Source organism: Eleginops maclovinus, chromosome 19 (genome assembly GCF_036324505.1).
Source record: "Eleginops maclovinus isolate JMC-PN-2008 ecotype Puerto Natales chromosome 19, JC_Emac_rtc_rv5, whole genome shotgun sequence".
In the NCBI taxonomy this organism is placed as follows: Eukaryota; Metazoa; Chordata; class Actinopteri; order Perciformes; family Eleginopidae; genus Eleginops; species Eleginops maclovinus.
This window is the reverse complement of record NC_086367.1, coordinates 10840966-10853706: the sequence shown is the minus strand read 5'-3', so window position 1 is coordinate 10853706 and position 12741 is coordinate 10840966. Positions and strand designations below refer to the sequence as shown.

Sequence of the window (12741 nt, the reverse complement as noted above, 5' to 3'; positions counted from 1 at the left end):
GCTCATAGCAATGCATGGGATCAATGTTTTCCACACATCAGTTGATGAAAAGGCTCGATACGCTAAATGCACTATGCTGTAGTTGTAATATTCATTTAGTTTTTTGAAATGTTGCTTTTAGGCTCCAAGCTGCTACGTGTGTTTTGATGTTAGATGTTACAACCAGCTATTGAAATGCCAGCTTCCTCTTGACTTCACTGCAAACATCACCAAGTTCTGCTTTAAGCGTTTTCGTTCTCTGTCTGCAGGGACTGAAATACTCCTTCCAGACACATGACCGCTTGTGCTTTGTCATGGAGTATGCAAACGGCGGCGAGGTAAACCATATGAATAAGCACTAAATCTGCACCTGAAGAAACAGAATTGTTTTGACTGTTCCTATCTTTCCTGGACTAACCATCTTTCTCTTGTCAATCTGCTCCTCAGCTTTTCTTCCACCTGTCAAGGGATCGTGTATTCTCTGAGGAGCGGGCGCGATTCTACGGCGCAGAGATTGTGTCAGCACTGGACTACCTGCATGCTGAGAGAAACGTGGTGTATCGAGATCTTAAGGTAGGCGTGAGACACATCCTCACTTTCTCTCATCCTCCCTGCCAGCCTCTCCTGTCTTCCTCTTTCTCCCTTTCCCCTCCTTCCCTTCGTTTCTCCCCTGGCAGGATATAAATAGGGTTTGCCTCCATGGAGAGTAGTGGCAGTGGACGGGGCTTATTGATCTGCCTCCCCCGGATCAGTCTACAGACCTCACTGCAGCTGGAGGGAGGCTCGGCCCATACTCTTACTGCAGCTAGACAGAAATAACCACCTGTCTCTCTGCACACACCGCCTTCCGTTATAGCATGCACACAGCGCTCTGTGGGTGATTTGTGTGCCTGATTAATGTCATTTTGTACACTGGCAGTACAGAAGCTTTAATAAATGAGAGGAAATGATTTAAAAGGAAGTGTGTTTTTATTCTCTGCATTCAAAAGCTGCACAAAACTCAGATGGGAGAGGGATGGATGCAGACCGATAGGACATGTTTGGGTGTCGGTGGGATGTGGGGGGTAATTGCAGTGTGCATTTGTTGCCATGCTACTTCCAGCTGATAAAACTATACCAGCCAGGTCAGCACAGCACTCTCTCCCCCCCCCCCCCCTCCCCTCCTCCCCTCCCTCTCCCTTGGGTTTATGAGGCAGGCTCCCAGCCTGCTAGGGTTCTCCTGAAAATGCCAGGGTAGCAGGATTTGGAGGATGTGCTGACTCTGGCCAGGCGCTGCTGGCCACGTGTGAGCTACAGCTGCCAGGTGACTTTAACTGAGGGGGAGAGAGAGTGGGAGAAGGAAGTGAGACAGAGGGAGGACACACTGATATTAAAAGGCTGTGCAGCCTCTTGTCATGACACTGCATGATGCACAACCTTACAGCCTTAAGGTCAATCTGCCTCTACATGCAATCACCGAGTACGCTTCCCTCCACCTGTGTTTGAGGGAACTTCATTTAAGTAAATGTTTGTGCGGTGAAGGTGTTGGCATGTTAAAGAAGATTTGATGCGATAATAGACATAGATTTTCTGAGTAGACAGTCATATTTCCAATGTAGTTTTTCAAAAACACATTTGTGATATGCTCCGACTCAGTGTTTCACGCCAACGCTTAGCTAGAATGCCTTTTTAAACAAGGGATAAAAAGAATAAAAAATCAGCACAAGATAGAAACACTACATTGTACACAAAGATGAATAGTTATTCATTTCAATAATTATTTGAAAAAAGAGAGAAAAGGCTATTTATGTACATCAGTGGTAGGCAGCAGTGTAATCAAAGTGGCTTGTGCTAAATTGTTTATCTTGCGTAAATGTAGCTCATGGATCAGTCACTTATTTTAGATTTCACTTTTTCCAAATGTTCAGTAAATCATGAAATACTTTCACACTTCTATGATGGAAACCTCTAAAACACAGATGCATGAATTAAATAATATTCCCATCACCTCCCTGAATGATTTTCTTTATACCTGTCCTTAACAGTGACCCATTTTACAGTGATGCTAACATCTGTGTTTTTTCTGTCCCCCCCCCCACCCCTCAGCTGGAAAACCTTATGCTGGACAAAGACGGACACATAAAGATCACAGATTTCGGCCTGTGTAAGGAGGGGATCAAAGATGGCGCCACTATGAAGACTTTCTGTGGGACGCCAGAATACCTGGCACCTGAGGTAACCACTGCACTGATTCAGTGAACCTGAAATATTGACTTCACCCTACCTGCAACAAAGTCAACCTAGTGTAGGCGCGTACAGATGGATGATAAATGAAAGGAAAAACCAACATGAGGTAACGTTTTAGGACTTAACAGCTTCAAAGACGTTCTTCCATTCAATAAGTGTACGTACTTTATCTGGCTATAGTGTTACTAAATAAACAAAAACGAAGTGAAACACACGTGTGTTGGTGGACATCAGAGTATGAGAAGCATGTGGAAAAAGCAGCTGTCCCAAAAATGCCTTTCTAATCTCCAGCTGAAGTCTTCCGGTTAATGAGTGTGCCGTGGCAGGGCAGCCTGTCATATTTGCTGGGGGGGTGTGGCTTCTCCCCATTGCGTGCAGGTATGACAAGTGTGTGTGTGTGTGTGTGTGTGTGTGTGTGTGTGTGTGTGTGTACACACACACACTTGCCCCTCGCCTGTTGCCGTAAAAATGTTTTCCGGGAGAAGGGTGTCCATGTTGACACAGTTGCTGTATCGTTGTTTTTAGCCTCCATTTGGAATTTTCTGTTTGGGGGTGAGGAGGTGGAGTGATTGGCTGGCAGTGCCTCAGGAAACGTGAGCTTCCGCCCCTGGAAGGAAAAAAGGAGCACATTGGCTACAGCTGTTGTGGGGCACCAGGGGAGCCACAGCCCGGGATGCCTCGTCTGACCTGTGCAGAGCCAGAGTTGTCATGAGCACGCTATCCCACAATGCTTCAGCCTGTGTCATAGGAACATATACCTGTTGTATTTTCATCAGTCAGACCAAACCTGCCTCTAACCGTCAGCATCAGGCCTTCACAGCTAGCGTGTGAATATTCACTCCCTCACATCTGGACAAACATGAAGGAAAATGTTTGTTTCCTGTACCTCCATAAAGCTTTTTACAGAGCCCCCACCTGTCCGTCCTAAACTTTCTCCAGCTCCACAGAAGAGCACAGTCTGTGATAGCTCCTGCCTCGGCAGCGGAGAGCAGGGAGACATCAGGGGGCGTTACCATGGCAACAGGGTCGCTGGCAAGTGTCTCTATGGAGTGCGGGCCAGGCAGTGTTACAGGTTGTTCTGCAGTAAACAATGACCTTGTTGTGTGTGCTGCACAGGAATGCTGTAACGTCTGGGAATATTCCACCCAGAGCAGGAGGGAGAGGGAGGGAGGGCGAGGGAGGAGAGATCCAATATGCCTGACCAGTTTGTCTCTGGAGTCAGGAGTGGGACAAATTCACTTTGTCACTTTCATAAGAACGTGCAAGAACAAAAGTGTTATTGGCTGAGGGAAGAGGCTTTTAGGGAACATCTACAGAGAGATGTGGACAGGTTTGATCCAGCCTCTGAAACTGATCTGGAACACTAATGGCTCTTTGTGTTCTGAACTCTTTTGCTCACAAAGTTCTGCACTGTGTGGAGCTCCAGCAGCTCCAGCAGCAGCAGCAAGTGTGTGTGCTTTTATCTGCTCCTTCCTCCCTCTCTCTCCTCCCTCTCTCCTCCCCCTGTCGGTGCTCCTTTGGGGCAGTGTAACAGTATTAGTTTGGGGTTGAGGCCCAGGCAGGCAGTCCTGGTTACGTATATGAGGGATGAGCTTGGCTCCTGCGCTCCTGGCAGCTTCACAGCTGTGGCGCTCTTCTACATATATGGGGCAGCTGCGGGCCCAGCTGTCGCACGGTGTGAATCACACGACAGCGGCGCTGGAAATAGAGACGGCCCAGTAATCCTAGCCCCACACCGGCTTCACGTTACTCCCCCTGCCCTCCCAATCCTCCTCCTCGATGCTCACCACTCACCGCAGCGCCAGGCGGAGTGCCCACAGACATATGCGTGGACACAAACACACACACACACACAGTAGTTTTGTTCCTTTTACGGACACGTCTGTCCATCTGTTTTCCGAGACCCTCTCTCTCTCTCGTCTTGTGCACAGTTGTGTCCTTATCTAAATCTAATAATCCGCCCACATCTTTTTACTGAAGTTTCTATTCTTAGGTCTGAATATCCTAGCATCAAGATGCATGAGCTTTGAGAGAACAGACTGTTCTCCTTGTCTTGATTTCACCTTCAACATCCGCCTGGCGAGGTAGAATCCAGTACATGTCCCCAGAGACCTTGGAACAACTCTGCGCAGCAGCACATTAGTCATGCAACAGGTTGCGCTGTTCACGGAGCCCAACACTGGAGCAGTTTGTCTCATTAGGAGCTGGGGGGAAGAGTCATCCTATGGAAATTATAAGACTAAATATTTCTCTCTCTCTGGGTGTGTTTGTTTGTGGGACTGCTCTGTGTTTGTTGCCGTGTGTGTGTGTGTGTGTGTGTGTGTGTGTGTGTGTGTGTGTGTGTGTGTGTGTGTGTGTGTGTGTGTGTGTGTGTGTGTGTGTGTGTGTGTGTGTGTGTGTGTGTGTGTGTGTGTGTGTGTGTGTGTGTGTGTGTGTGTGTGTGTGTGTGTGTGTGTGTGTGTGTGTGTGTGTGTGTGTGTGTGTGTGTGTGTGTGTGTGTGTGTGTGTGTGTGTGTGTGTGTGTGTGTGTGTGTGTGTGGGGTGATTAAATATGCAGGGGCTCCAGGGGAAACTCTATCCCTTCTCCTAATGTGAGATGTGAGTCAGTGCTGGCCGGGGCTGCCTCAAAAGACCAGACCGGGGGGGGAGCAGTTGATTTTGGTGTGGGTGGGGTGATGGGGGGACAGTTGCTTCAGGGTCTTCAGATTAGCCTAAAGAGCTATTGTCTTCACAGACTTCTGATGTCAAAACGCAACCACAAAACCCTGGCAGCAAAACTATTTTCTTTAGCTTGTTGTGCAAATATTCTTTGAAAAAGAGCGGATACAGATATATTTGTACTTTATTAAAATACAATAGTATTCTCTTATAAAAGAATATAATTCATACACACTATACCCCCTCCACATGTACTTAGAATGGCTCATGAGCTCACAGCTGTATTTAATAAACGTTTTACCCTACCCTCATCCTCAAGGTGCTGGAAGACAATGACTACGGCCGCGCTGTGGACTGGTGGGGTCTGGGGGTGGTGATGTACGAGATGATGTGCGGCAGACTGCCTTTCTACAACCAGGACCACGAGAAGCTGTTCGAGCTCATCCTCATGGAAGACATTCGCTTTCCTCGGACACTCGGGCCCGAGGCTCGCTCGCTGCTCTCTGGCCTCCTTAAGAAGGAACCCATGCAGAGGTGAGGCAGTGGATCCGCTGCGGTAGTGAAGCTAAAAGTGGGAGTTGTGTTTCTGATGCCAGCTTAGGGGCTGTTGTTAGGCTAAAATAAAAGGAAAGTGTCCATTTTCATTTTAGAAACATTAATTACAAATCTGTCGTAACACATCCTAATCTCCCTGTTTATTATTTGTCTTCCAGGTTAGGTGGCGGGCCTGACGATGCCAAGGAAATCATGCAGCACAAGTTCTTTGCAGCAATTGAATGGCAAGACGTTTATGAGAAGAAGGTCGGTTTCTAAAATGTTCCTGCTGCTTTGTTTTTCCCTTGTTTCCTTGTGATTGTCATCACTGAAAAGCGGGAAAAAAATAAAAAGGTCACTCTCCCGTGGAGGGAAAGAAAAGTTGCATCACTGGAAGCCCCACCACCTATGATAAGATTTCCATCAGAAGGACAGCTGTTACTAAACTGAGTGATGTGCTGATATGTTTGTGTCTCTTCTCCTCTCCAAACAGCTGGTCCCGCCCTTTAAGCCCCAAGTTACCTCGGAGACGGACACACGATATTTTGACGAGGAGTTCACAGCACAGACCATCACTATTACGCCACCCGGACAAGGTACCGCCAAAGCATACACTCCAGAACATCCAGTACACTTAATATGACTTAAAAACACGACACACCCTCACATCATTAGACTTTAGTGTGGAGCGGTGAGTGTGACAGTTAGGGGGAGGGAGCTGTGGACTGTGGGAGGGAAGATAAAATGCAACCTTACTTTTATAACACATTTCCATCCACCTCGTGAGACTTTATTAGGAACGAGGAATTATTTTGACTGTATTTAAGATGAGAGAATTCTTGATTATATATGGTTACTAATTTAGGGTGGCTACATTTGTTGTCATGTGAAATCCTCAAAAGATTGTCACTTTCATTTGAAACGTAATTACAAAATGTAAGCTGTCGTGTTCATTTTGAGCTGCATGCTCGGTGCTAGGCTCGATTTAGTTTTGGGGAGTTCATAAAAACCTTCCTGTGGGAGTATAGGTCTCCCCTGAGAGGAGTCTCCCCTCTCCTGGAGAGCCAGTGCCATTAACGCCGTGTCATGTTCAAAAGGTCATCTGGTGAATGTGCATTAGCCAGTGTGTGAATGCAGAGATGACTCAGTCTGAGAAAAAGATAATAAATGAACAGTATTTAGAATATATATGGTACTATATGATGTTTTAAAAAAACGTTTAGTTTTTAGTATGAATATTTTGATGTAACAAGGTGAAACTTAATCATATGTAGAAATGACTATTAGAAATGTGGCTATAACGGCCATGCAGGTGAAGCATTTATACGCACTTCCTACGTCCCGGTTTATATCCTCTACTGCCATATACTGGAATATTGTCCTTTTCTGGAAAAAAAATTCAGAAACAGGTTAATGGATCAAATATCTTTCTACTTCTTGTATTATGTCTTTGACAACATTAGTTACTTTGCAGGTTCAAATTATAAAGACACTTCATAAATCAGCTAATGAATTATGATGTTTTATTAAAGTCATTAATGTTAGCTCAACCTTTACCAGCAGCAAAATTAAAGGACATACACAATAATGGATTACTATTTATAACTTTGTGATGTCATTTTTTTCTAAAAAGGCCCATTATGCATAATGAGTACTACTATTTTGATGCTATTCCTTTACTTATTTAAAAAACATTTAACTTCTACAAATAATTTTCTACTTTTACTGTGTTCTTATACATCCAGATATGGCAAGATGTGGCAAGATTTCTGACAGTAAACACATTCATCCCGTCTCACCTTGTATATTTTCATATCGTTCTGCAATAAAAACATTTCTGTTGCCCTTCCTCCTTAGATGACAGTATGGAGTCGTTTGACAGCGAGCGGAGACCCCACTTCCCCCAGTTCTCCTACTCTGCCAGTGGGACGGCCTGAAGCGACTATCATACGTTCACCTGGTCCCACCGCCTCCCCTTACCCCCACCCGACTGCACTCTCTAAAGACCGGGGCCCCAGCCCCATCCTCCCTGCATTGTCTGCAAGATGCCGTCGGTGGATGTAACATTTCAAATCTGCAAGTTGTGTTTTCCAGGAAGGAGGAAATTCAAGACAAAACAAAGATCACTGTGGTTGTTCTGTGAGGCCTTTGAAGACTGACCACGAGAGATTTTAACACTACCCTGCATCTCCTAGTTGTTATGTTGTATACTGAGCAGGCATCCATACACCATAATGATTGGGGAAATGTAGTCATGTTATGCACAAATTAGGCCACTGATGTGAATTTTTGTAATAAAAATATACAACTGAATATGAATCAACCATTTCACACAGAAAACAGGCAGACTGCGGACCAAAAAAGATCACGTGAGCAGAGAGTGTGTTTTGTCGAGTGGGTAATAAATCCATGTTTTCCTCTCTAAGACTTCTGAACAATTCAAGTACCATTAAGACTTCTGAGACATTTTTTAGGCTTCAAAAGTGAATGTACTGTATCAAATAAAGTCAACATTTCTTCATACTTACGTCTTGTAACACATGGCTGATTCTCCTAAAACTGAAATCTTTTGAAGGGGATTTTTTTTAGCACTTTTCTACCTACCCTGATGTAAAACTGACACCAGTCAGTGTGTTGTATTATCATGCTACACCACAGGGGGTCTAATGTGAGGAACCACAGAGCTGTTCATCATTAAGGTTAAAAAACTGCCCTGCAATGGCTTCCTCTTGACTGTTTGTACATCAAAGTCACTGAGAGACCCCCTGGTTTCCTGTTCAGGATAATAACTAGCTCCTCGACACATCCTGAAGTAAGTGCTTCTAGTTCCTGATGCCTTGCTATCTCGGTGCTGTGCTGCAGACCCCTCCTGGTTTCCATCTGATCAGGGTCAGTCACTGCTGACCCATCAGAAAACTCTGCTCTCCTCTAGGTTTTTCCTCCATGTACAGTACAGTATTGGGTGTTTTCCACCCGGTGCATTCACTGCAGCCTCAATGAGGTCATTAAACATAATACACTTCTTTACGAATACTTTTCAGACAAACTGGGCTTCAGGGGAAACACACAAAGAGTCATCTTTGATTTGCTACTTTAGGGTACTTCTATCCCTACACAAGCTTCTGAGTTATTTATATGAGACCAGCATTGACTAAAACGAGTTTTACTGTGCCAATGATATGCACTTTGTGGCCCCAAAATGATTGTATTTGGACTTGTATTTGTACTTTTTGGTTGGAAAAGACTGAATTAGCTTATTTTATAATGTAAATTCTAACATTGTGGATACAAATAAAACAAGAGTTTCTTGTTTGAATGATTTCTCCCCCTTTACAGACAACTGAGGCTTCACTGAAACTCCTATTTCAAAGTGTACTAAGAAGTTTCCAAAAGTGCTTCAGTATTTTTATTTTATTTTATGACAGATAATCATTTTTCAAGAAGTGCATCATACGTTATTGAATGTAATGTTTTTATGATATTGTTTTCACTTCAATCGTTTGCAAGCCTTTGGTTCAGTTTTTGATTGTTACTTACTCCTATGCACGCTCACCCTTTTGCTGTCACCTTCTGAAAATAGGGAAATACATTTTATACATTTTATTTTTTATTTCAACTTTTTTGTACCTGCCCTCCCATATTCCTGAGACTGAGGACACAAGCTTTAGTAAACAAATAATATAAACTTTGTACACTGTTTTTACTTGTTTCTTTCAAATTGATGAAATAAAAGGTCTTAACAAAAACACTTTGTATAGTCAGACTTTTATTATGAGAAACATAATTGAGTTGAGTCCAGAACTAGAAAAAGGACATTTGAATGAACCATGAATAAACCATGTTGTGAAATATTGATTACTGTCTGTGTCTAGACATTCCCATCGTGAATGTACTAAATTAGTAGTAAAAAAAAAGTAATTAAAAGCTTGAAAGGAGTCTTTAAGAATGAAATCCAATCTTTTCTACTGCTCTTAAGTATAATTTATTTGCACAAATGTCTTTCTCAGTCTTCCTATTCACACCTGATTATGTTCTTCCTCATCTTTAGTTTGTTGTTTTTCTCCTTGATCATACATTTTCAGACAAAGCCTGCCTCATGAATTAGGTTGTTTTGGCCATGATAACGGATGGATTACTGAACCAGCCTGCAGGCCAAAGGCCCAAGGGCCGAACGTATCATTGGCCCCTGTGGCCTTCGCCTACAAAATACGACTCAATGAGACTACCAGGAAGAGACTCAAATTACCACAAAGAAATGTAAAAGGAGCACAAAGGGACACACAACAACAACCACAAGCACACACAAAAGACAGCATCATGACTACAAAGACACACTAAACAACAACAATAAAGGCTAAACAGAGAAGTCCCTGTTTTGAGGTGGTGGGGCTCTTTGCATAAATGCCAGGGGGCCTACTGTCTCATTGTCTGCCCTTGTCCGTGATATATGACAGTTGAGTAGGCTGTAACTTCACTTTCTCCTCTAAATAGTGAAAGCTTGCTCAATAGGAGCCGATTTTTGTTTATCTAAACCTCACTGTGATGGCACCCTACAGATAAAACGCAGCTAAGTGTTTGAGACAAATGTTCCAGCAGCACACGGCGGCTCTGACTGTGTCTTGGCCGTGTTCTCTGCTCTGCAGGACTGCTCAGGTCCACGTCTGGGGCTCTGCAGCTGGTCTGAGATGGGAGAGAGGCTCCCCGCGGGGCCCGGGGCAGATGGTACAGTCTCTGGAGCAGATGTTGACAGCCAGAGCTCACAGTCTGTCTTTTGGCCAGCTGCAAAGCACAGCGCCACACAGTGAGACCGAGGCTTGGCCCAGTGTGGCGCTCACCTGACAACCATCCCTCACCTGACTCGAGGCTGCACTGCCCAGAAACACAGCGCAGAGCAGGGGCCGCGGCTCCGCCACAGGCCTCCCCTGGGTGATATAGTGTTGTGCTGTGTGAGGAAAGTGTCACTCACCCATGGAAGAGCTGCTCTTTTCTTTGTACCAAAAGACAAAACAAATGTCCTCGTATATGTCCAAATATAGGGGAGGTGGAGTCTGGCTTTGATATTCAATTTTGGCAATGGGATTTTTTATTAGGAAAACAGTCATAAAGTGAATCCAGGAGAAATACCCCATCCCATAATGATTTTTGCATAAAAATCTTCAAAAATGATGAATAAGAAATCGTAGTGAAGCAGGCGAATGTGAGGATTTGAAGATTTGAGACACATGAGCGATAAAAAGCAGTTGCAACTCAAAATCAAGAGGATGTCATTTTTTACTTATGATATAATAGCCTAAAGCATTTTGCCAATTTGTGCATACTTCACTTGGAAACAATTTAATAATTTATATAGAAATATTCTTTCTCTAACTTAATGTCTCAATCTGCATAATGGCAGGCTGAAAATGTCCTTCTCCTTACTGAATGCAATATGCCTCTACAAACAAAACACATAAAACACTGAAGGAGAAAGTGAAAGCAGGAGCAGATAGGACATTTGTTTATGTAGTCCAGTATCACATCACAAATTTGCATTAAGGGGTTTCTTTAGAATCTGTACTGCATAGTACACCCTCTATCCTTTGCATGAGGACAACAACGTTAATCGTTAATAGGGGAAAATTGAAGAGATATGTGGATGTGCAAAAGCAGAAGCAGCTATCATTCAGCCATCAGTAATTGTATCCTTTTAATGTGCTTTTCCTACAATGGAAATCAAAAGTCTTATTTCTGTTTCATGAGGCTTGGTGGAAGAGTGGAGAGTCAGGGTCTTTTCAAATGTGTGACAGAGGTCAGGGCCCTTTAGAAACCGGTTCAACCTGCTGACTTCAAGCCCCTTCAAAACTCTCGGGAGGGGAAAACACACCCAAACTAAGTAAACAGGCCTATTTTAAAGAATGTATTTTACTGCAGGTTATTGTTTTAAAGATATAAGACATAAAGAACATTGTGATTAATGAACATAAAGTCTATAAAATCCTTGTTATATGTAGAAAGATTAGTTTACCTCAAAGGAGAGATGTCTTTGTGACATGATCTTACTGACTTGATGTTAAAATTCACCCTTTTTAGTTACTACCAACATGCTGACAGCAATGTAATGATGGTTTATAAATTATATTAACACAGGGAAACATTCAGACTTTATGGCCCCAGAGGAATTCCAAAAACATCCTGAAACAATCTTCTAACAAAAGTTTTGCCAGAGATCACTACGCCAAAATTGGAATTATAGCGCCATCTAGCGGCTACTGGTTTTATGTAAAAAGCATTTCAGGTAGATTAATATTCCATATCCACACACACAACCACCAAATGTTTTTGTTTGATTTGAATTGAATCAAATTATTATATATACTGCGTAATGCATGTTGACTTTAATTTGGGCTATGATATTTTAATTTAATATTGGCATTACTGGTGCTCTAGGCTCTCACACAATTTTGAAGAACAATAAATAACCACTGTTTGAATAGAATCCAGCCTATTCCCTGATGATGCAATAGCAACAGCTGTTTTAGTTTGTTGCTACATAAAAGCATTAGATTTCTATATATTTTAGCTGGTATATTAACCGTCCTGTTGACGAGCCAGCGTGAGGCACAAGATAAACAAAGTCCTGTGTCCGTACACAGAGACAAAGATCGTCTATACACAAGATGACTCGATGTTTACAAATTCGAGCCCGCAATAATGATCCTTAATCCATACGCATTCGCTCTTCACTTGCAATTTTATTTTTCCAAGTAATTGCATACATTTCCATTTGAGCCCAAACAAGGAGGCTTTACTTGCAAATATTTAGAAGTTATTACTACATAAAAAGGTATGATGTTATAATGATTAATTTCGTCAGTTTAATTACATTTTTTGAAATGTCCTATTTAAAATAATAAATTATTTGAATACAGGACTTACGTGTAACATACTGTAATGTAGAATTGTGGGGTTTTGCTGATTTAACTTCAGTAAAGGTCAAGGATATAATATACTCATTCCATAGCCATAAACATAAACCACAAATGACCAAAACAAACTAAATTAAACTAAACAACTAAAGTTTGGATGTATTTCCATTGTCACACAGCAATTCATAAGATATTAAGTGATATGTTGTTCTGTTTTAATTATACTATATGAAATATAATTCAAACAACTGTAGTTCCAAACAATACTGATATCCAATGAATGCTATAATGCTACTAATGTTATGACTATGTTTTCTAACACGTTTTATAATATTTTCATAGTTTCTACATTTTATTTTTGCACCTGGAAAACCATCAGAGTGAGAGCTCTTACCTCTCTCACCTCTCAGCTCAAACTGGTAAAGCGTTTGATGGATTT

General features: G+C 42.6%; 1 protein-coding gene across 3 annotated transcripts in view; it reads left to right on the top strand.

The window, feature by feature from the left end:
• Positions 1–7924, top strand: part of akt1 (v-akt murine thymoma viral oncogene homolog 1) — a 29483-nt gene extending 21559 nt beyond the window's left edge. For all 3 annotated transcript variants that reach the window (XM_063908825.1, XM_063908826.1, XM_063908827.1), the window contains exons 8-14: positions 249–317; positions 427–552; positions 2065–2193; positions 5183–5397; positions 5577–5664; positions 5891–5993; positions 7255–7924. In XM_063908825.1, the coding sequence (XP_063764895.1) occupies positions 249–317; positions 427–552; positions 2065–2193; positions 5183–5397; positions 5577–5664; positions 5891–5993; positions 7255–7334 (810 nt within the window). In that variant the 3' untranslated portion in view covers positions 7335–7924. The remainder of the gene's footprint in view (positions 1–248; positions 318–426; positions 553–2064; positions 2194–5182; positions 5398–5576; positions 5665–5890; positions 5994–7254) is intronic.
• The last annotated feature ends 4817 nt before the right edge of the window (positions 7925–12741 follow it).